The sequence below is a fragment of the Lichenostomus cassidix genome, chromosome 19, assembly GCF_008360975.1.
Source record: "Lichenostomus cassidix isolate B80296 chromosome 19, HeHo_3.0, whole genome shotgun sequence".
NCBI lineage: Eukaryota > Metazoa > Chordata > Aves > Passeriformes > Meliphagidae > Lichenostomus > Lichenostomus cassidix.
In genome coordinates, this window is record NC_139499.1 from 8,204,302 (window position 1) to 8,228,728 (window position 24,427).

The following is a 24,427-nucleotide window of genomic DNA, read 5'->3' on the forward strand; positions in this document are numbered from 1 at the left end:
TTATGCAGTGATGTATCCTCTGAAGTTAGCCCGAGGCTTGCCGGGGAAGTTTAATGTTTTCCTTTGATGTCTGCATGGAACCTCAGCTGAACATGAATGGGAAATTCTTCAGCACAAAAGGCTGCAGCTCCTCCAGCACTGAGCATTTAGGAAAAATAGAACTCCTGTGTGCCTGACTTTCTCATTTGGGGTTGGCTTGCTAATGAGGGAGCACTTAGAAGCTCTTTTTGATCTTCCCAGTCGGGAGCTGGGAGGTTTCTCAGGAAAATTCCCTCCCCATGGTTGTGTTTCACTCTTCCCTGGCTGCTGGAGGCTGAGCCTGGTGGTTCAGCAGCCTCTTGGGGAGATTTATGGTTTGCTGAAAGCAGCAGACTTTGCTCCGTGTTGCAACTGGAGGATCTGAAAAGGATTTGAGGCTTTGGTGCTTCCAGAGAAGCTGTGGATGAATTCAGCTGCTTGGAAGCATTTCATGCTCCACATTCAGGTTAAAACAGCAGCAATCGTTGGGTTTTTTGGTTTGTCTCTTTGCTTTTTTTTTCTTTTTGCTTTCTTTCATGTGGACAAGACAGTGTTTACTGTTCTGAAAACTTCTCAGGAATCAGCTGATATTTGTAGTTCAGTTCACTCTTAAGATGTGAAGTTATTTGCTGGGTGGGGGAAAATGCACACGAGGTAGAACAATAATCTTAAAATTACAACGTGGTAATCTTTAACCTAATAGAAAAAGAAAAAGGCACTTAGAAAACATCCAAGACAAGTCTGATGAAAATCCTACATTTCCATCATAGGAAAAAGTGTATGAGGTGAGATGGGTATTCCCTTCTCGTGGGTAAAGTTCTTATTTTTCATTACACAGGTTTTATTCTTGCTTTAAAGTAGACCTTGTTCCTTCCCAAATCTGAATTTAAGTTCTCAGCTCCATGGTAATGAACTCTTAAGGCCAGGAGGAGCCATCACTCCATCACATCTGACCTCCTCTGGAGCATGGGCCAGTGCATTTCCCCAGGATTGCAGCAATTCTTTCAGGAAAAGCATTTAGTCTCCATTTGAAGCCTTCAAGAGGGAGAATTCACTGCTCCCTTCGGTCATTTTTTTCCAGTGGTTAATCATCCTTACTATTAAAAATCAGAAGCTTTGATTTTAGAGTTGTCTGACTTGTGCTTCCTGTCTTTGGCCATTATTTGATTTCTTTAGCTAATAAAACACATCTCTGGTCCCTACTCTTCTCCCTATAAAAGGTCTGCAGTAACCAAAGCCACTCTTGATTTTAGGACAGACTAAACAGCTTCAACTCTGCCATGGCGCAATTTGATTTTTTCCAGTTCCACGCAATTCTTGTGGTTCTCTTCTACATTTCTAGCATTTCAGTCTCTTTTTTTAGGGATGGAAACAGGGCTGGTCTCATTGTTTCAGCCTCAGCCTCAGCAGCAGCATCTTTCCAGCTCCCACATTTCCTAATTACATCAGTCTCACTGCTCAGAAATCCTCTGTTCATTTATTTGCTGCGAGCTCTCCACGCACCAGATTTATCCATTTTATGCACATTTCTAGAAGCTGTCCTGTAGCTTTTGGATCCTGCTTTCCAGCTCTTGTTCCCTAATGAATTCCCCACTTCCAGGCATTATTCAGAGCTTGCTCTTAATTGCAACTATTAGAGTTCAAGCAGTAAATGATAAACAGCAAAGCAGCTCCGTGAGAAGGCATTAGGAGTTTTTTAGCTTCCCATTTCTCTGCAGTGAACGTGAGGGGAGAGGCACCTTGTGATTCTTGGCTTGCACGAGGTTTAAAATTAAAAGCAGGTCGAGAGGATTTCAGCCCTCAGTAGAACAATGTGTCATCAGAGCTGCTCAATGAGCCTTTTCCTTCAGCGTTCCAGCAGGAGATGGAGCCTTGATTCGACTTTTCCAGACAAATCCATCCCTAGAATCTTTTCCAGGCAGGTTGGATTTGCAGGGAGGAGGGTCTGAGGTTGTTATTTGAGCCTCTGGGCTCCGTGTTTGGGAGGGAATAAACAAACAGCAACGCCCTTTGCAGGAGAAAGTCAGGATGTGAAATCCGAGCTGGGAAATGAGAATTTGTAGCGCCCGTTCCATAATGGAGACACCTAAATTAGATCCTTCTGTCCCGGGTAATTGCTTCCTCTGGGGTTTACCCTACAGGTGGCTGTGTTCCCTCAGATCCTGCTGTCCAAAATGGGATTGGAGAGAGTCAGAACCAGGCTTTTTGATTGAGTCAGGATATGGTTGTTTCAGAGAACAAGCCCGGGGTAATTTGTACCTCCTTGCATAATTGTGTTTATCCAGCAATTAACTGCCGTGCGATTTTTGAGATACTTCATTCTGTTCCAAAAAAGAAGGGGAAAGGTAATAAATCACAAGAGTTTAGGATTCCCTGTCAAGCAGGAGGAACAGGGTAAAAATGGATTTTTCTAATCCATCACTTTCTTCGTGGAAACAGCTCTCCTTTCATCTGCTGCTTCCTCTGCCTTAGAATTGATGACCTGGGCATAAATAAAATATTGTTCCCATTTATTATCCAGGGAGCTGCCAGGGACGAAGGACAGTTGAATCATCAGGGTTTTTGCTGCAACTGCTGCAAATCCTGAACCGCTGGAGCTCGGAGCTGGGGAGGTCTGAGCCCTCCTGGGGCTTCCAGGAAAGGAGGGAATCCCAGCAGAATCCAGGGCTTGCTGCTTTGGGGAGCTGCCCTGGGAACTCCCCTTGCAGGTGTGTGGTTTTAATCTGATTTATCCCTGTGAGAGCAGCCCAGGAACAACCCGGAGCTCTGGTTTAATCTGTAATTTAATCACACACACAAATATGGGGGCAATGCAGGGGAGGCTTTTCCCACCTGCTGCCTGTGGGGACAAAACCCTGACGAGGCTGTGGTGATAATTTCTATTTTAGAGCAGCAGGAAATGCTGTCAGAGAGCTTCACATCTGCTCTAGGGGAGCTGCTGTGTCGTCTGTCCTCCGTGGAGCTGCATCTGCAGTTTTCCTCAGCCTGCAGGACTGGAATGGGCAAGGATTGAGGCTCAGGCAGGCAAGGAAACTCCACCCTGAGTCTCCTGTATTAAAATACACAATGGAAGGCACAACTGGTAGGATAAATAGCAATAACAAAGGTGGAAACTGAGGCTGAATACCTGGAATTGGGAGATTTCCAGTGATCTCTGCCCTTTGTTTCCATTTGCATTTCCATTGCCATGGAAATAAATTAATTAAAATCTGATTGAACTGGAATATCTCAGATACAAACACCTCAATTCCAGCCCAGCTCTGAGGATACATCCACAGCAATAAAACAGATTTCAGTACCAAACCTTGTTTTGACAGGAGGCAAACACTGAGAATTCAGGTGATGGATTAAAGAATGAAAAATAACTCAACAAAATCCTCAACCATGAGGTGTTTGGTGGCTTCATCTCCCTGCAGTGGATTTTCTCCAGGGCTGCCCTGGACAGATGTGGTTTTGCTGGGAATCAAGTCTGCCCTCCCTGTCAGCACTGCTGCTATTATGGGCTGCATTCATGGCCAGCAGTGCTCCACTGATAGCTGGACACTCACTATTGTGCTGCTAATTAAATAACTTGTTGCATTGGCAGTTTCCATCTTCCAGCCCAGCTCTGTGTTTATCTCCAAAACCCATGCAGCAGCAATAATTAATGTGGAAATAAAGGGCTTTATTCTGCCCCTGCCACTGCTTTTTAAAATGATTGGAGCCTACAGGAAGAGAGCAGCACTCAAAAGTGGGGGATAAAAAACCCACAGCTGCTGCTGCTGGAGCAATTGCAGATCCACCAGCAAAAATATTAAAGTCAACTTTGGCAGCACAACAGCAGCAGCAGCAACCAGGGAGTGTGGAAATCACAAGAGAAGCCCCAAAATATTGTGAAGTTTTATAGAAGTAATAAATTTGATGTGTATTTTTTTTTTTTTTAAATTTGCCTTCGGTAGTTTGCGCCCTTAGCGTTCGCATTTTGAAATTTCGCTTTGAAGTCTGTGAGCTGGAAACTCATTTAAAAATAAACAAGAACAGAGTCCAGGAGCCCAGGGCTTCAGGAAGGAGGGGGAATGGCACAGGGCTTGTGATAACAGCAGGAGAATTCAGGGTTGTGATTGAAGTGAGTCAGGACAGCCTGGCAGGCACGTGAGGGACAAGGAGACAGAGCAGTTTGCAACCATTTTGTGAATTTTGACATTTTTTATTGAGTTTGGCTCAGGATTTAGCTCAGCAGAGCAGCGTTTTAATCTGTGTCAGAAACCCAAGTGCTCGAGGAAAAACCACCCCCTCGATTTTAGGCAATTTGTATTTCCCTGAACGCTGCTCTTCATTAATTGCAGAGCCTCAGAAGAGATTCTCTCCCCATTCTGCAATTGCAACATGAAATTTCCCCACTGAAAGAAATCCCCTGCCCTGCCCTCTGGTTATGGATTAATCACTGGGAATGTGGATCCTGACCCATTTCAATCCATTGGTTTCCATCTTCCTGGGCAGAGTGACATTCCAGAGGTAATGCTGGATGTCCATTGTGGTTCGTGATATTTCAGCATTTTTGGGAATCTTGGGAACAGTGAGGATTTTTCTTGGCTTCAGTTCCCATAAATGTGAGAATCTCACTTTGAAAACCAAACCAAACTGGACTGAAAAAACCCTTACTGAAAAGGATTTTAAAATGAACCATTCCTTATGTTTTCCTGAGGATTTTAAGGTGTGGCTGTCGTGTGGCAATGGAAAACTGGGATTTTGGAGCACAGGGACTCTTGTAGGTTGGAGTGGGACTGGGAGGACTCTTCCCTGAATTCCTTTGGGGTTTCTGGGCAGGGCAGCCAGAACTTGGCTCAGAGGGAAACATTCCCAGGGGCTAAAGGTTCTCCTCTGACAGCAAAGCAGGAATTGATGTTTTCCCCACAAAAGTGGGATGTAACAGAAAACTGAGGATCTTCATCACTGATGATTTGCCTTGTTACAGTGACCTCTCCCCTGACCATGTCAGCATGAGCCTTTTCCAAGCAGAATTGCACTGCAGCAGGAGTGCCAATGGACTAGGGAAAGGGATGAGGATGGGGAGAGCCTGCTGGTGTTTTTGTGGCTGTGTTCAAACCCTTTGTGTGCAGTGCCTCCCCACCTATCCTGTGTGGGGAAAGTGCTGAGTGGGTTCCTGTCAGGACAAAAGGCTCTTATCAGAGCTTGGCTCAACCCTGGAATGAGGGCTTGGATCAGCACCTGCGAGGCAGAATCAAAAATGGCAATGATATCTCCCATCTGAACAAAACCAGACAAAAAGCCTTTCATCTGTGCACCTTCCTGCTCACAGACTGAGCCACAAAATCCCTGTGAGCTGCTGGGATGGAGCTGTTGCATGGATGGAATGCATTTATTCCCCCTGTTTTTTGCACAGCAGCATGAACTGCAGGGGAATAAGGCTGTGCTGAATTAATTGAATTATTTCAGAGATGAGTTTGGTCCACTAATTCCGTATCGACTCCGGGCTTTAAATAGCATTAAGGACCCGTGTTAAAACTCAATTAAAACCCAGGAATGCAGCTGGAACAGGGAAAGGTCACATCTGTGCACGAGGTGGAATAATGGGACCTGTTCCCTTGACATGGCTCTGTGTCTGCTGTAATCGGAGCAAAATTGAATCTCTGTTTAGTCTGATCATCGCCTGCCCCTTCTGCCAGGGAGAACAAGGTGGAATTAATGAACCCTGAGGAGCTCCCTGTGGTCTGTGTGGATACAGGGAGTGAGTAATTGAGCTCCTGCTCCCGTGGGAAACGCTGGGAGTGGATGGTTGGAATGGCTAGAATCTGCGGCAGGAATTTTCACAGATTTATTTTCCAATTTTCTCCCTGCTGCTCAGTGACTCACAAGGAAACTCCTTGCAGATCCATCATCCACCTGGTGCTGTTACACCAAGTGGTTCCTCTAAACACATTCCAGGGCTCATCTTTTGAATCAAATCAAATCAAAGAGGGCTTGAAAGGTGCTGTTGAGGCAGAGCTTTGTGTGGGATGTTGGGAAGCAGCAGGTAGGAATTGGGATTAAGCGGGTGAGCATGAGGAAACCTGGGGTTTGGGGCACATTTTGGTACTCAGACTCGTGTCAGGTTGGATTGACATCACATTTTGTCTGACTTAAAGGTCTCCTCTCCCTGTCCAAGCTGTATTTTATGAGAACATCTCATCCTTGGATGTTTAAGGGCTAAATCAGCAGCAGGAATAGATCAACCTCACAGTCAGCCTTGTGCTGTAGGAACTCAAACCCAAAAGCAGATCTCTCTGGAGAGGAACTTGGGTTGATTTTCCAGGCACAGCCTCAGTGCCTGAGGGTTTTCACCATCCCAGAGGGATTGTACCATCCCTTCTCCCTGCACCGCTCTGCCCCAGTGGGGATATCCCAGAGAACATGTCCCTTTTGGAAAATCCCTGGTTCCCAGGATGTGCCATGGCTCTCAGGGTGCCTTTGGGCCCTCAGCTCCATTTGCATCCCTGCAGTGGGAATTATCTGCAGCTTGGAGAGGCACAGACTGTTCCTTTTCCCTCTTGGACCTCTTTGGGCCCAGTTGCCTTTTCATTTCTGTTTTATTGGATTGTCAGAAGGCTGCCAGCTGGATATAGGTAGTGGGGGTTTTCTCTGCTGCACTCTGCAGGGAACAAGCATCACTGTGGAGCCATTTAGTCCTGGCAACTGCTTCCTCTTTTTCCAGATGATTCCAGCAGCTCTTTTTGTGTTCAGCCTATTGTCACACAGTGCCACAAAGACTTGGGGTGTTAATCCTGTCATCTGTGCAGACAGTGGGACTGCTGAGTGGGCTGAGCAGGATGGTGTGGTCAGAGCCTGGAAGGGTAAAGATGGAAAAGCCATTTCCCTCAAACCCCCCCCACAAAGCATTTGGGTTTTTGACACAACGATTTCACAGCTCTAATTCTGGATCAGCACAGCTGAGGAGCCATAACGAGTGGCTGCAAATTGGGTGGCAGGAGCTTCTCAAAGCACAGCAGCTGCCAAGGCATCTTAACACGGAGCTTGTGCTGCGAGGAGACAGCTTGGCAGGCCAGGATCCTCTCCAAATTAACGACTCCAGGCTCGTGGCTTCCCACCTGGATACTCCAGCCAGCATTCCCAGGGCTCTGCAGCTCTTCCATGCCTCTCTGCTGAGCACCCAGCAGTGGGGAAGATTCCTGAGGAGCAATGAGCTGTCGTGCATCCCAAATCCCAAAAGCTGGAGGTGTTTTTTGTGGGGCTCAGACAGGATGGAGAGGGAGGGTTGTGCTGCTGGCACATCCAGATGTGTTTCCAGCCAGACACTGAGCATTAGCAGTGCAGGGAAAAAATATGTGCTCAGGCTTCCAGTGGGAAACAACAACAGAAAGATCCTTTCCATTTCTTTCAGCTGGAAAGTGATGCCAGGAGCTGTTGTTTCAGAGAGCAAGAAGTCTGGATTTCTGAGGGGGTGGGGGTGAGATGCACCTCTGAATGTGTATCAGGAAAATCTGCACAAAGAAAATGCAGAGCACAGAAAAGTAGGTCTGGCTGCTGACTGTCACTTCAGTGAAAATCAAGTGTGTTGTGGAAATCTTTGCGTGTCTCTTAAAAAAAAACAAACAAAAACCAACAAAAACAAACACAAGAGCATCTGCTTGTGTATAAATATACCTGTTTTTTTCTGATTTTGTAGTTCCCATTACAGCATATGGCAATTTTTCTGGAGTGCAAGAGCAGGAAATGCTCTTCTCCAGGAAATGCTCAGGTTACAACACCCAGATAAAATCTGCCTGTGCCACCTTTATATAAAGTTCCAGCCAGCTTAGCCTTGCAGAGGACAAATGCACTGGGGAACTTGTGCTTACCCAGACTTCCCATCCTTCTTTTTATATGTTTTGCCAAATCCTTTGCTGGCTGGAGGGTGACTGTTAAGAAAGCACTGAAGGCTGAGCAGTGGATAAATAATGTGATTTTTCCCCAGTGACCACCCTTAGATACCCTCAAGCCCTGGCTTGAGCTGGAAGGAAGGGCAGACACCTCTGGAAGGATGCTGCTGTCCCTGGGAGTGGAACAATGTCCAGTGAGCCCCAGCTGATGGGATTGGCTTTGTTGTTTATTAAAGACAGATCTTCGTAGAGCAGGGATGGAAAATCCTATTTCTGTACCAATAAAAGCTCTGCTGCCATCGTTGTTGTTGTTGTTGGCAAGCCTCAGTCACTTTGGTGTTTATGGAAAAGCATTTAGTGGGGAGGACTGGATGGTGAGCAAGCTTCATGTGCTTTCATTTTGCTCTGGTGGCACTCAGTTGCTGTGGGACTTTGTGGTTCATCCCTGAACCCTTCCCAGCTCATGTTCCCATGTTCCCTGTCCTGCTCTGGCTTGGGCTCTCCTTCCTGGCCAGGGAATCATCATTTGGGGTCACACAGGACACTGGGATGGGGCAGGGTGTGTTTGGGGACAGCCAGGCAGGTTGGATGTGAGGCAGCAGCAGCACTGACACAGAGCTGGAGTGCTGCAGAGGGATTAAAAGAAGCTTCTCTAATAAATGCAATTACACAAACATGCTTGAGCCATGTGTCCTATTTAATTCCTTCCCAGGAAAAGAGGCATTCCTCAGGGCACTGCTTTTGTCTGAGTCAAAGAGATATCCCAGTGCCTCGGGCATCCTCTCTGAATCCTGAGTGGCTCCTCTGTGCCCTGGGTGGCAACTAATATTGGGCTTCAGATTCCTCTGAAGAGTGGAGGGAATTCTGTGCCAGGCAGGGATTTGATAGCTGGCAGAGCCTTTGCTGCCATGCAGACCTCACAGGCAGCTGGCACTGCTGCTGTGGCTCCCTGCCCGTGTGCCCTGTGGCATTTCTGTCCTCGGAGGTGCCTCTGCTCTGATCCTTGTGCAGTTTGGGATCTTCCCAGGGAAGCTGTCGGGGGTTTGACTTTGCTTCTCCACGAGGTGAAGCTGGGCAGGTGCAGCAGGGGACTGATGGGACAACCCAGAGACACCCCAGAGATTGTTCTGTGTGATGTGGGGTTGCTCTGAGCTAAATAAATAATCGTTGTTAGAGGGCCAGGGAGGTAAAACCCTCAATGTTTCTCTTTTCCCTCGAAACCCTGTGCCCCTCCTTTGAAGGGTTTTTGGTCTGAAATCATCAGCTGAGGTTTTAAGAAAACCACTAAACATTCCAAGGTTCCTGGTGAGGTGCAAAGTAAAGGATTAAATGGTCCAGAAAAGCTGCTTTTTGAGTTGCCCAGCTCCTGCCCCTCGGTGCAGCCATTCCCTGAGGTGTCCCACGAGGTAAGCTGTGCACAGACAGCCCAGCTCTCTCTCTCACAAGCACCAAATGTTTAATTCAGTGTGTGCTTGTCAAAGTGCATTAAAAATGCAGGTGGCACTTGCTGCCTGTCAGCCAGGCTCTGTCCCAGGGTGATGCCACAGCCCTGGCACAGTGGGATCTGCTGGGAAGTGCTGGGAATGCCTACACTGTCCTGCCAGGCTGGCACTGCCCTCATCCCTCCAGAATGTTTCCTTTCCATGGTGATGCTCAGAGATCCTGAGGAAATGTGGGGCACTGAGGATGTGCTTTGATCCTCTGGTGGGGTTTGGCTGCTCTGTGTTCATCTCCATTTCCTCCTGTCCAGTCCTGAAGGTCTCCCAGTGGGAATATGGGCTGGCAACACCTCAGGGTGTGTCTTTTGTGAAATCCCTGGAATTGTGTTTGTGCTCACAGCTCCTGGCACAGACAGATCCCAATCCCCCAGTTTGGTTCAACCTCTGGCTGTGCAATTCCTTGAGGGAATTCATGTGCAGTTTGAAAAGAGATTCAAACCAATGTTTAGCAGCCTTCAGGTGAGGCTGAGGAGTGAGGTGAGCTTCATAAACATGAAAAGGGGAAAAAGAGACTTTGCTGGGATATAAGAGAGAAAACAGCTCAACTGAGCAGCACATTGGGCCTGAATGAACACACTGGCAATTCCAGGTGTGTCCTGGGAAAAGGGCAGTGTTGGAGCTGGAGAAGTTACCTGTTTCCTCTCAAGCAGCCAACTGAGCTTTGTTTTCTTGCCTTGCAGTCCTTCCAGGGCAGCCAAGGACGAGCTTACCTCTTCAACTCCGTGTGAGTACCCTGCGGCGCTCGGGGCAGCTTAACAAAACCCTCCTGAAACAGAAAACAAAACCACAGCTTCCTTCAGAAATCCTCTGCCTGGGACTTGGGAGCTTCCCCAAAATGGTTGGAGAAAGAGGCAGAAATAGCCCCTGATTCATGTTTGAGTTGTGTTGAGGTTTGAGATAAGCAGCAAGGAAAAGGTGATTTTTTTCGTCATCAGGTTGAGGAATCAGAGCTATTGGCTGAGTCATTCTCTTCTCCCAGGATGTAGTTGGACCAAAGAGGCAGAGATTTGTAAATGGGGAGATGGATGATATCTAAATATGCACTTCATAAAAACGAACTGTAATTTTCCCTGTAGCTGAAAATAGTTTTGGAGAGGTCACTGCTGGTCTGTCTTTTAGCAGAACTGCTGATTTCCGTTACATTTTTCAATTTTTCCATTTGGGAAAGTAAAAGTAGCATTTTATCAATTTGAGAATGAAAATCTCTCTCAAATGCCTAATTAGCACCAGCTACTAGAGTGTTATTAATCTCCTGTTCAAAGCTTCCACAGAGTTTCTTAGTCGAACAAAAATCCCATTTTTACCTTTTCATTCTGCTCCGGAACTGCGAGAGCTCTTTGTTCAGGGCACAGCTGGGAAACTCAGAACCTCCTGCTCGTGTTTTCAAACACTGCAGTGAAATTATTGTCAGCTTTCTTGGAGCATCTTGATGTGGAAAAAGCACTAATGGGGAGCATCTGTGCTTTGTCCCCAGAGTTAACGTGGGCTGTGGCCCTGCAGAGGAGCGAGTGTTATTAACAGGACTGCACGCCGTGGCAGATATTTACTGTGAAAACTGCAAAACCACGCTGGGCTGGAAATATGTGAGTATTTGTGTGCCTGGCTTTGCCCCTGGGCAGCTTTGCTCCGGCTCAGGGGGTGGAGAGAGCATTTTGGGAAGCTAAAATGCAGGTTTTCAGCTGTAAGCACATCTGTTTTCCTCCTGCCTTGTGCAGTGGAGCACCAGCTTTAATTCAGTTTTTTTTGGGTGTCCCTCAGTGACATTTAACATAAATGAGGATAACTTCAGTCTTGTGGTTCACACTGTCTTGTTTCTATTATTCTGATAGATGTTATCAGAATAATAGAATGCTCCATTAATCCCATGTCCTTCCTGCTGGAAATGCTGTTGGACATGAGTTTATTTTTTTGCTGTCTCTTGCTCTTCATAAATTCAATTACCTTCAAATAAAGTCTAGTGTTCAATTACCTTCAGATAAAGCCATCCTAATTTCTGCTTCTGGAGGCCCACACCATTTTATCCAAACGTTTTCTCCAGTGTCTGAGCAAATCCTGGTTTGTATCTGTGGCCTCTGGGCAGAAATATTCTTCACTAAGTCAGGTGAAAGGCTATAAAAAGGAAAGCATCAAAAATGGATGGGGTGGGAATCCATGCAGAAACACATTGTGGGTCTCACAAATGTTGCAGGACACTCAGGCATCAGTTGGGTAAAACAAAACACACAATTCCATGAGCAGCAGGAATCCCAGGGCTCTCCAGTGAGGAATAATCTGCCAGGTGAGTTAAAGGAGCACAGGGAGTGAAGAGCTGAGCTGGTTGGAGGATTTTGGGGATCCCAGAGATTTCCTTCTCCAGGAAGGAGAATCCAGACATTCCTTGTCCAGGAAATCTCCCAAGATTTTCCTTCTCTGTGTTTCCATAGCTGCAGGCAGGGATCTGTTCAGAGTGGGATCTTCCCATGGGACTCCATTTCCACACCAAATTCACCACAATCCCAATCCATCCCATTCCCAGTGGTGGTGCTTATACAGCACATTCCATCAGAGCACCACTGCATTCCTAGCAAACTTCAATAAATTCCCACACCACCCTGGAGAGAGGTGGATTTTAGCACCAATGATCCCTAAATCCTGGTTCAAGGAGCAGTTGCCATTGACCCACAGAAATCTGCACCTTCCATGCTGCCAATTCCTTTTTCCCAGCCTGGAAAGACAGCTAGAAGCAGGAATTCAGATTTTTTTCCCAATAATTTTCCTGAAAGCCAACAGGAAGTTGACTTTTCCCCCACAGTCAAGACTCAGACTTCCACCAACATTCCCAGATCTGCTCCATAACATGATTTCCCTTCTCGATCTCATCCTTCCTCCTCGATTTTTCTTCTTTTTCCCAGGAACACGCTTTTGAAAGCAGCCAGAAGTATAAAGAAGGCAAATACATCATTGAACTAGCTCACATGATCAAGGATAATGGCTGGGATTGAGTGGGAAGAGCCCAGCCCTAGCAGCGTGTAAGAGAATGCCATCCAACCGAACATTATATCCAAGAGTGAGAGAGTGACTGAACGCTTGGTTCCATGCATTTAGAGGCTCTGCAATCCGGGAGCATCTTCACACCCTTCTCCATCTTTATTGGTGACTGGCCTCTAAATTTCTGTCTCTCTGTCTCTTTGCTTTGTATCTGTTTGTGAGTTGACCCTGGCTGCTTCTCTCTCTGTTCTGGCATTGGCTCAGAGAATGCACCGAATGCCCGACAGCCATTCCATGTGCCGAGTGCTAAACCCAGCCTGACCCAGGTGGGCTCTCCTGGCACCTCCCAGGAGGTCTTGGTGCAGAAGGAAGACCCCGAGGTTTGGGCAGGAGGAGGTGGGAGAGGGGTGGGGAAGAGGGGGAAATGGCACAAGTTGATGCTGTGCTTCTCCTTTCGGTCCTGGTTAAGCGAGGCTTGAAACCATCTCCTTGTCTAAATGGACAGAGAAATATCTACTTGTCTAAATGGATAGAGAAATATCCACTTGTCTAAAAGGACAGAGAAATATCTCCTTGTCTCAAAGGACAGAAATTACCTCACGGCTGCGTTTTCTCTCCGAATCCCAAATCCATCGGCGGAGCCTCAGCCCGAGCCGGCTGAGCCCGAGGCAGAACCAGTTCCCCCCACAGTCTGTGTTTTGTTTGCTATTTATGAACTTGTTGTGTGAGGGGGCAGCCCCTGGAGGCTGGAGAGATTCTCTGCCTCTCCTTTTTCTCGCTGTTTCAGGGTAGGGAGGCTGAACATCCCAGCTGAGCTGTGGGGAGCATCCCCACGGCTGGAGAAACCAAATCCTGACTCTTGAGCCCTCCAGAGAGGAGGAGAAAACCACTGCAGGCACGAGGAGGTTGGAGCTGCAGCTTGGGGAAGGTGGCAGGGGTGAGAAAGGGCAAGGAAGAGGGAATTCCCTAGGGGAGGATGGGGACAAACAGTGACAGAGGGCACCCCTGGATTGCCTGGCCTCCCCTGAGCACCCTCGGGGGTGTTTTACCAACTTTTCTCGAGTGCAAGTAGGAAAATGCTGTTACAGAACCTTTTTCTGGAATGCCAGGCTCCTCTGGGGGAGTCTGGCAAGGATATGGTGCGAGAGTGGGGAGAGGAGGGAGCTGAGGCACTGCTTGTGGTGCACAGTGGATATTCCAAGCCCTGAGGTATCCTCCCCAAATCCTTCCCCCTTTTCCCACTCCCTGCAGCCTCTTGCAGGCACAAGGAGAATGGGAAAGGGAAAAAAAAAAATAAATAGAACATCTTCCCACCACCCCTGGAATTATCTATGCCTTGAGGGGTAGATGTGGGTGTCAGAACTGCAAGGGACAACGAGTCCTTCCCATTTTAATGTTTCCATTGTGATTCCTGAGGATTCCTGAGCCTTTTCCCGGGGTGGATGGTGGGGAAAGGGTGCTGTGTGTGAGAGGGGAACTGTGTTAGGCCAAAATGCCAATGTGAAGTTTGCTCTGCAACAGTCCAGCCACTACCTGGTGCATAACCCAACACCATGGAGCTGAATTCGTTTGCTCTCTCCCCGAGTGAATTTTAATTTTTGTTTGTGGAATTCTTTCAAGTAGGTTAATCCATTGGGGGAAATCTTTCTTAATCCAGAAGGAAAGAGTATTGTGCAGGGGGTGGTGACTCCTTACGAAACAAAGCTTTGGAGGTCTAATCTGCTGTCACTGTCCCCCACCCCTGAGAGGTTCCAGGGGCTGAGAAGAGTCCCTTGGTGTTCCATGGGCAGGGAATGGGAATAGAGGCTCTCCTTAAGGATCAGGGTGGAATTAAGTGTTGGATCCTTGCGCTGAAATCCAATCCTGATGAAGCAAATGTTTTTTATTCTCTCAAACCTCTGTTCTTGACAACCTTGGAGCAATGAGGTGGAGTTGGCCAGGCTCCAGCAGGGGATGGAGTTGGATCTGTTTGTCACCAACCTGGCCAGAGGTGGCTTCTGCCCTCAGCCTCCTGCTCTGGCTGTGTCACAATTGCCTCAGCTTTTGTTTTGGATTGTCTCTGCTTCCATCAGCCACGTTCCCTCCAGTGACAAATCCAGCTGAAATCAAAAATTCCACAGCACCTGCTGCCTTGTGGACTCTGGCACTGACCTGGTGCCATTTCCCTGTCCTGTGGTTGAGGATTCGTGACAATTTACTGGGTTTTGACTAGTGGGAAGTCATTTCTGTTCCTCAAAGAGCTCTTTAGTCTCTCACAGAGCTCTTTAGTCTCTCACAGAGCCTTTCAAGAGCTCTGGCTGGAGCAGTGAGAGGTAAAGGATCATCCCAAATCCTGTGAGGCTGAGAAGAGCACCCAGGGCTCATGGTTTGATGTTGGGATTTGGAGTGAGTGCTAATCAAAAAGCCATACAAAAGGCAGGGCTGTGCAGAGAACTGCTCTGAGAAACAGCAGCTCCAGAGAGCTGGAAATGCTTTTATTCCTGTATTTGGGACAAAAATAGTGCTCCATCAGAGCTGGCTGGTTTGAACTGATCACAGGTGTTGGGCTTTTAATGGCAACCAGTCCAAGCTTGAGTAGGGCAAGGTCTTAATCTGCTTTTAATTGGTTTTGTCCCATCAGCATCTGCAGTCACCTGCAGGGAGCCTGGCCTTGAGCCCTGATGGAACCAGTGTGTGAGACTGGGATTGTCCCTGACACCCAGAGAATTCCCTGAGGAGAGGCTGGGATGTCCTGCAAAGGGGGATGAGGAGAATATGCAGCTCCTGGCTGTGTCCAGAGAGCTGGAACTGCTCTGGTTGGCTGCTGGATCCCCTCAGTGCTGAGGAATGGGGGATCTGTGGGGCTGTGGGGGAGGCAGAGGGACACAGAGATAACCAAAGAACCTCCTGTCAGCTGAGCTGAGCCAGGTGGCACCTTTTCCCAGGAGAAACAGAGGTGTGGCCCATGGAGCTGCTTTTTCCATCCTTGGGAAAACATGGACAGCAGTGAGTTTTCCTCCTTTTTTTGCTGTCCAGCCTCGTGCCTGGGCAGCTGCACCCTCGAGTTTACATCCCCCCCTCTACCCCAAAGCTCAGACTTGAGTAAGTTTTAAATTGTTGCTCTGGTGGATTATCTGGTGTGAAATCCTGACCCCTGTAATAAATATTCAGATGATAATATATACAAAGCAGAAAAAAATAACCCCCAGACGTTATCTTGTGAAATATTATTTTGTAAATAATATTTAATTTTAAAAAAATAATATATTTGGTGCTGTTTTCTCAGAGCCCCTCCCTGAGAGCACTTTTTTTTTTCTTGGTTGCTGTTTATAATGATTGTTTCCTTCTGTATTTGTTGGAAAATATGTTTAAAGGGAAACAAAAATGCTAATCTCCGTTGTCCTCTGAAGTCAATCCGTGTTTCCTCTGGGTGTGGTGGGAGAGGGGAGTTGCTCCCACTCCCACCTGGCAGATTTGGTGGCTGGGCTGGGGACAGCAGCACCCAGGGGGGATATTTGGGATGGGAGAGGCTGCAGGCACTGCTCCCCTTTCCCTCTGGGTTTCCCTCCCAGCATCACCTCATGCTCCCACCAGGAATCCCCTGCAGCCCCTGGGGTTCCCAGCTTTCCCTGGTTTGTAGGATCCAGTCGGTGGGACTTTCTCTTGCACCAGTATTGGCTGGAGTGAAGCAGATGTGGAGCTGTAGAATGGGGATTGAACCTGAGCTGCAGCCTTGAGTTTGTTGTTGCTCAGGGGCAGCAGGGATGGAGGATGGAGCTTTTGAACTCCATGTTGTTTGTAACCTAAACCATAAATCCTTGGACATGGATCCTGGTTTTATTTTTGAGGGGAGGTTTTATTTGTTATTTTATTTCATTTTTTTTCAAACCAGGCTGCTACATAACAAATTAGAGTAAAAGTTTACCTCTCTGGCAGTGAAGTTCATTTATTTCGTTCTCCTTTCTGTCTTTAATCTCCCCCCTTCTCGCCCTTCTTCGTTTTGATTTCATGTGGTCTCTTGTTTATCCCAAAGTGGACCAACAGCACAAACCACTGGACTGTGTTTTGCTGAGCAAGCTGTTCCCAGAGCTCTTTAACCCCCTGGCTTTGGTGCACAAAACTTCAAACCCCACAGGAGCAAAACAACCCCGCGAAATCAAACCTGTTGTTCTCGTGCCGATCAAGTGAGAATTTTCTCTGTATGCATTTTTCTACCTGGTCTGTGAGAGTGTGTGAATCATGCATTTCACTGCACTTCCTGGTTTCGGGAGGAGCTTTCCGTGGGAAGCAGTTCTGGGATGAAGAGAGGACACCAAACACCAAGCTCAGCTCAGTGGGAAGGAGCTCTTCCCACCACGGGAGAGGCCTCAGAAGTTCAGTGCTCAGAAACAATCAGGTTAGACAGAGATTTGCTGCAGAAATCCTGGTTAAAAAGAACAAGCAGAAGAGGGGAAACAAAATCATCTTGAATTCAGAAAAAACCGACAAAAAGTAAAAAAATCAACATATTTAAATGCAAGCAGAATGGCATTGTGTAAGGTACAACCACAGATAAGCTGTTCTCATCGTTACAACTGTGTGTATCCTTTGTTTTGTTCTTCCTAAGGAAATGGGAATGCTTTCCCCACTGACAAAACTAAGGACAATATTTCCAATACCAGCCTGTCTATGGATGCTCTTGTGTTTACAAATTGTGTATACTTTTATTTCTTTGATCTTATTTGAATTTGTTTTTTTGGCATATTCTTTCAGGTCATTTGCTTCAGTCATAAATGCAATTGTTTGTTTTCAAATAATTGGTTTTCACCTTTTCATGTATTTGTACATTGTATATAGTTCTTCAGTATTAGAGGGAGGCGTATTGTTTGTCATATTTACAATATGTGTTGGTGCTCATTTGAGAAAATAAAATTTTCAAGTACTAAAGCTGCTGGTCCATGTTTCTGCTTTATTTTCCTGTGCAAATCCCTGAAATCCAGAGCTGCTCCCTGGGGATGGGAAACAGCAATTCCTGGTGCTTTCACCTCAAATCTGAGTGCAGTGGGATGGAATGGGATAATGGGATGGGATAATGGGATGGGATAATGGGATGGGATGGGATGGGATGGGATGGGATGGGATGGGATGGGATGGGATGGGATGGGATGGGATAATGGGATGGGATAATGGGATGGGATGGGATGGGATAATGGGATGGGATGGGATGGGATAATGGGATGGGATGAGGACCAGAAGATGTGGCTGCTCCTCTGCGATGGGAACATTCCTTATTTACCATCCTGGTTGTGTCTTCACCAGCACAGCTGTGAGTCCTGCAGGGAAAATCCCCCCAGGAAAAAGCCTTGTGCTCAATATTTCCCACCCCAAGCATCCGAGTGACCACAGGAGGGGACGACTCAAGGCTGTCCCTGAGCAGTGGCCTTGGGAAGAGCCCCAAATCTCCATCAGCGCTTTGGCTCCGCTGGGATGGAGATGCAAAAGCGCCAGCCTGGGCTGTGCTGTGCTGTCCCCGCTGTCCCTGATCCCAGGGCAGTTCCCAGCCGGGCCGAGGGGGCAAAGCTGCAGGTCGGGGTGCAGAGCAGCCTCTCCGCGGCTTTTAGGTTTCCTTAACCTGCAATCAGAGCAGGGCCGAGGCGAGCGGTAGCTATTAATAGCGCGGCAGATAGAGCTGACTCAGGCACAGCAGCCCCGGGCTCCGCTGCGGCTCTCTGCCCGGCCCGTGGCTCTGCAGGGGAGGGTGGCTGTCACCCCCTGTCCCCGCGAGGTGACAGCGCTGCAGGAGTCACCGTGACCTTCCCCCGTGGCCAGAGGACAGCCTATGGATGGAGCTCAGCTCCCGACTCCCGTCCCATCCCACCGGCCACAATGAGGTTTGTTTTTTATCCAAAGGATGATCACGAAGCTAAAAATAAAGCAGCACCAGTGGCCTTTAATCCCGGTTTAAGAGCAATCTGACACTCCGGCTTTGCTTCCCAGCCGGTTTTTGGGACGCCGGCACTGGGCAGGGATGCTGCCAGCTGCTGCTGCATGGTTCACTCGATCCCTTTGCTCCTCCACTCGGGGTCTGAGCTCAGCGCTGCTCCTGGGCTTCCCCAGAGCTCCTCTCCCAGCGGGACCCCTGCTCGAGCCGAGCGGGAGGATTTTCTTGCTGACAGAGAGGATTTACAGTAGCACGTTCGGGCTGCCAAGCACGCCGGGGTTATTTTTACCCGGCTCCAGGGTGGGGTATAAATAAAGCTGAGACCGTTCGCTGTTGCTGACCGAGAAATGTCCCCCAGAAGCTGGCCAGGCACGAAGGAAATGTCACCTGGAACGTGGTCAGCCCGGGGGTGGAACTCTGCCCTGGCTGCAGAGAGGGGAAATAACAGAGCCCTGCTGCCCCCAAAAGCCACCAAGCCAGGCAGGTTTCTGCTCTCTCAGGGCTGTTTTGGGGAGTCTGGGGGTGTTGTGAGCACAACACTTTGTCCAGGGGATGTGCACACACATAAAATCCCTGCAGGATTAAATCCCTCCATCCCTCAGAGCACCCCAAACCTGTAAAGAAGGAATCAACCCTGTGAGGGCAGGCACTGGGGGACTCAGGGAAAAGCTGCTGGAAGGACAGCAGGGACAGGGGGTGACAGACATCACCAGCTCGACTTCTGTGAAAAAAAAAACCCCATGGAGCTTTTCCAGCCTGGCCTGTTATTTATGGCTCGGGATCAAGCAGCTGCTCCCGGCGTGGGCTGCCCTGCTCTGCTCCACAGGGAAGGTTCCTGCAGACGGTTTGTTCCCAATGTATGGAAACTTCTGATGAGGTGAAGTGAAATGCTGGGGGGAAAAAATCATAAAATCCTTTAGCAGGGGCCCGACCTCGCCCTGTGGAAATGTGCCCCTTGGTGAAGGGCTTGGAGCGAGGCTTTGGACGCCTGACAGAAATAGCAAATGCTATAGGAGGGCTTTTATGGAGCTCTGCTTCCTTGTGAAACCCAGACTGGTGTTTTCTTTTCCACTTGGACCAGGATTTTCCCAGAATTGTGCTATTTTTATGGAGGTTTCAGACAGAAAGAAGGGCCTCTCCCAGCCAAGCCCTGGTGCTGGAGGAGCTGGAGCACTGGGGGGTTCAGCCTCTGACGCAGGTTCCCCAGCTCTGCCAAGTCCCTTTGCTGGCAGATCTCTCACCCTGTGGAAATGGGGGATTTGCTCCATCTTTGCCTCACAGGGATTTTTTTTTTTTTTGGAGTTTCCTGCCTGGAGATGAACCATGGTACAGATGCTGCCTGAACCAGGGGGAAGCAGTGGAGCCTTTGTGGCACAAAACAGGGGCTCAGGTGAAACTCTCACTCTGAGGACACAAAAATCAACAGTCCACACCAATTTCTGGCAGACAGAGAAGGGGTCCTTATCCACCCTGATGAGGTACCAGCTGTGCCCATCACCAGTGCCTCCCCTAGCCCCAGGTTTTGCTGGTTTCTGGTGAAACCATGAGTTTTATCTGGACTGTTGGTGCTACTGAATCTCAGCTGGGTTTTGCTGCTCGATCTCATCGCCCTGCTCTGGGTGCTGTGGCAGGTCAGTGGGAAGGAGCCAGGTGGGAGCAGTTTTACGGGGAGGAAATGAAGTGGCTGAAGGGATGAGCCTGTGTTATCTTTCATTTCAGGTGGGATTCCTGTCTGACTGCGGGATTGGAGCTGCTATCGAGCTGCTCTCTGTGGTTATCGGGGCGGCAGGAGCAGGCTGTCACCGTGCCTGTGATGGGGGACTGTTAATGCAAATCCTTTTGCAGCCTTGTGGAGGTGAATTTAATCTTTAGAGCACTGAAGCCTGGTGGGAATGAGCTCTGCCGGGCTGGGAGCTGCCAGCAGCCGGACGGCTGTGCTGCCAGCGCCTGGAGCCATTAGCAGGGCACTAATAATGTCCTTTATTAAATCATAGCCACGTCATCAGCTGCACTTGGGGATGTGACTGCTTGCACGTCCCTTCCCAACCTGCCTGCTCCTCTGGGTGCTGGGGGAGTGGATTTTTTTCTGTGGGTTTTCAGCAGTTTTTTGCTCTGTGGATCCATCCTAGAGAAGGGGCTGGTTTTTCCTCAATTCATCCCCAGCTCCTGATGGTCCCAGATGCACAGGGAGTTTCTTTTTGCTGTCAGCAGGAGGGGGTCTGGGAACTCCTGAGTGAAATCCCTTGTGCCAAACCCTAATTTCCCCCAAATGGAAATTATTCAGCCCAAACTGAGCTCTTGTGCTCTCTGTACCTGCCTTGCACCAGGCCAGGCTTTGCCTGGGTTTCCTGGAGCTGTTTCTATCAGTCCCCATCACAACCCAGCTCTGAACACGTGCATTCCATGTCCTGGGTTCTCCATCCAAAAATCTTCAGGAAGCAGGCAAGGTTCAAGTCTTAGGAAAACCCCACTCTTGCTGGAGGTGCTGCCTAACAGGGACAGAGCTCCTTTTGGATTAGTTACCCCCAAGCAAGAAAAGCTATTTTGAACCAGAGGCTGGGAATGTTTGAGCTAATCCCAGGTGGAAGCTGATTAAGGGCTCGGGGTGGGGGAGATTTGGAGCAGATCCTGGTGGCACAGGGAGCTCAGCCATGTCCCCCAGCTGCTCCTGCAGCTCTGCCCGGCCAAACCACCCCTCTCTCCAATGAGTGAGAGGAGGTGAGGCTCAGCCCAGCCTTTCCCAAGGTGTTGGAGGGGATTTCATTGCACAAACCGTTGCCAAGGTCTGTGGAGTTTAATCCTGACCTTTGGCAGCTGCTGGGTGCCAGGAAGGGGAGAGCTCTGTGCTCCTTTCCAGGCTGGTGAGCAAAGGGATCACCTTGCTGAGCCCTTCAGCTCCATGGCACCCACAGCAGGGAGCTGGCAGGAGGTGTCTTCACCCTGTCATATCCCAGGGAAATATTTGGATTTTGGCCACCATTTTCAGGGGCTTGTAAGTTTTTCTGTGGGAGGTTCCCACCCTGAGGTGGGTGGCTGTGCCAGGGACCAAAGGGTGCAGGATTTGGGTGGGATCTGGAGGATCCACAGCATTCAAGTGTCCAGATGGAGCTTTCCCCAGGGAAGGTGCTGCATGGCTGATCCCATTCCCATGGGTCTCACTTTGGCAGGCACGGGGATGTCACATGGGACACCCAAAATTGCTGCAGGAGGGTGACACAAACAGGGAATTTTGGGTCAGGTGCCTTGAAGCACTTGGAGGAAGAAATCTCAAAGGCAGCCATGGGGGATCTTCCCAACAAGTAGAGCAAACCCACTGTGGTGGGAAGAGTCCTGCAGAGCAGAGGTGCATGTTGGGCCCTTCAGAATGAAATATCTGGGTTTCATCCACCTTGCCCTCTCCAAGTGGCTGCACAGCCCCAGCCCAACAGCAGCCCCTTGTTTGAGACTCACAGAAACATGACCCAGTAAAGAGATTCCAGCTCCTGTGCCTTGCAGCTCCTGAAACCACAGAGCTTCCTCCACACAAACCCTGAATTCTTCCCCACATCCTGCCCTGGGCAAACACGGAGCAGGACTGAGAGCAGCGCTCAGCAAATAGCGTCAGGTGTAAACACGGCGGTGTTTCCTCTCCAGGAAAATATTGACTTGCCTCTCTGATCACTCCTGGACTGAAAGCCCATTTGGAACAGCTTTTAAGGAATTGCTTACATTTGATTTTCCTTATTTTTTTTCCCCACAGCGGCAGCATTATGGGTGAAGTCGGAGGTGTTATTAACGACCCTGTTTCAGGTGTTTATGGGCTGCTGCACGTAAATCACACCTCAAACCATGAGCCCTTGTCTGCTCACAGGCCCTCAGTGCTCTAAATATTCCTGGGGCTGAGCCCTTCCTGCCCAAGCACCCCCAAAACGTCTTCCTGCCTCCTTCCTCCAAGCCTGACCATCCCCAACCCCCCACCCCAAACTTAGCTGCTGTGTGTGTGGGAAGCACCAAATCCTGGGCTTGTTCTGGGAATTAAGGGAGTTTTCCTCCCAGCACAGAAAGAAGTCCCAGGCGAGCTCTGGATGTAAATTTCGCGTGCATATATTTGCATACATCTGATCAGTGGGGAAGCTGGGAGCAAAGTTTCTGTTTAACGATGCTGAGCCCCCCCCGTTGTGGGTATCTGGGAGAGGGGAACTGCAGGGACAGGGTTTAAGACACATTTCTGGCACCCTACACTGAATCCTGTCGCCTCCTGCTTGCAGTGTGTCCATTTTCCTTTGGAATGCACCCAAATCTGGGGAAGCACAACTCCAGGGTCTGTCCATGGAGCTCAGCTGTGCCCATCAGGGGTGACGTCACAATTTGTGTCCGGATTAAAGGGAAATTAAAATTAATCCTCAGAGTCTAGGGAGATCTCTGGGGTTTAGCATTGTTTTCCCTGATTATTCAGTATTTTTAGCAGATGGTTTTTTATTTTTAGTTGCTCACAGAGGCAGCAGGTACTGGAAATCCCATCCCTGTCTCATCATCCTCATCATCTGAGCAGCGGAGGATGGGAGGAAGGATGGTTTCAGGGAAAATAAATCTGGCTGGGGTTGGCTGTGTCACCTAGAGCTCCTCAGAAGGGACAAAATCAAAACCCACCTGGTAATTAATCAAGTGTAAAGAACCTGAGTGATGCTGTGCTGTGAAACTCTACTGGGAATGTGAACTCCCAGACCCCAGAGGATCTGTGGGATCCTCTGCAAGGAGCTGCTGGCTCTGGGCTGGAGTGGATTCCAACAAAACCAGGGAAAAAGAGATGGATCAGGGTTTGGGTCAGGCTGGGAGCAACCAGCAATCCTCCCCAATGAACAGGAGGTTTGGATAAACACTTTGCTGCACTCAGCCTCGCAGCATCCTGAAAAGTGGAACAAAAAAGTGAGGCTAATATTTCATTAACTGCTCTCCTTGGGATCACAGCAGCCATGCATGGTGTCACAGCAGAGCAGATCCCAGCTCTCCCAAGATTTATATTTAATTCCACAGGGCTTGCAGAGGCAGGAGGTGCACGAGGGGCTGTGTTGGTGTTGGTGAGAGTGGGTGAGGCAACTTTGCTGCAAATACAATCCTTTCCCAGGGTGCCCAGCCAGGCACAAGGGCACTAAGCTGGCACATGAGGGGCCACTGTACCTGGCATCTGTGTCAGGAGGCTGAAAAACACATGGAAAAACTGTTGGCTGAGCAGGGCAAAGGCACAGGGCAGTGCAGGGATCTTAATTCAATCACTTGCAGCAGGATTTGGTAACAAGCCCTGGCATGCACTGCTCCCAAATTCCACTTGTAACTCACTGCTCCCACTCCTGGTGAAGGGATAAATCAGTGGGGTCCTGTGGGATCAGTGGGTGGCCAGGGCTGCTCCTGATGCCAGCCCAGGGTGTGGATGAGGGCAAGCAGAGCAGCACCAGCTCTGCTATCACCGAGGGAGTGCAGGGGGAGGGAACAGGTTTGCCAAAAGCCAACGGGCACGGAGTGAGATCCACTGCCTGTGGAACAGGTGTGCTGAGGAGCAGAGGATTTTGTGGGGTAGCAGCAAAGGACTGAGATCCTGCAGACCGTTGCAGTTTGGGTCTCAGGCTACCCCTGTGTGCTTGTTTCTGTGCATTTGCAAACAGGGATCATCCCAGGCTGTTGCTGCTGCTCAGGACGGGAAAGCCCTGTGATCAGGGAGTCCTTGGGCTGTGCTCAGCCGTGTGGGGATGGTTGGTGGCACTGCAGGGATGTCCCCTGTGCAGAGAAGGGACACTCCAGGTCTCTCCCCACCCAACACGCTGCACCCGCGGGTTTGGGGTGGCATGAAAAATTGATTTCTTGATTAAAGTCTAATGCGTGCTATAATTAAGGAAATCCTCCCGGTTCAGAAAGTCATTAGGAGATGATTAATTGGGATGAGGCTGGGAGCTGTGTCCTGCAGAGGAGCAGACTCATGGCTTTTGTACCCCCAGGACCCCCAGCCTTCCTTGGCAAACCCACCCTGGGTTGATGCAGACACCAGGAGGTCCTGCTGGGGATTGGTGTCTGCATCACAAACTGGTTTTAGTCCTGAAATGGTAATTTAATACTAAATGGAAGATCTGTCAAATAGATTGGGTGAAAAGATCAATTTGCTTTGGATAGAGGAGACCATATTTCATGGCAGAGAAAAGGAATTAGGGAGAATCAGT

At 49.0% G+C, this 24,427-nt stretch overlaps 1 protein-coding gene across 1 annotated transcript in view; it reads left to right on the top strand.

Annotated features, from left to right (window-relative positions):
* YPEL2 (yippee like 2) overlaps positions 1 to 17,245 on the top strand; it is a 31,867-nt gene extending 14,622 nt beyond the window's left edge. The window contains exons 3-5 of the mRNA XM_085078458.1: positions 10,054 to 10,097; positions 10,848 to 10,956; positions 12,265 to 17,245. Of these exons, the coding sequence (XP_084934584.1) occupies positions 10,054 to 10,097; positions 10,848 to 10,956; positions 12,265 to 12,354 (243 nt within the window). The 3' untranslated portion in view covers positions 12,355 to 17,245. The remainder of the gene's footprint in view (positions 1 to 10,053; positions 10,098 to 10,847; positions 10,957 to 12,264) is intronic.
* Positions 17,246 to 24,427: the final 7,182 nt, after the last annotated feature.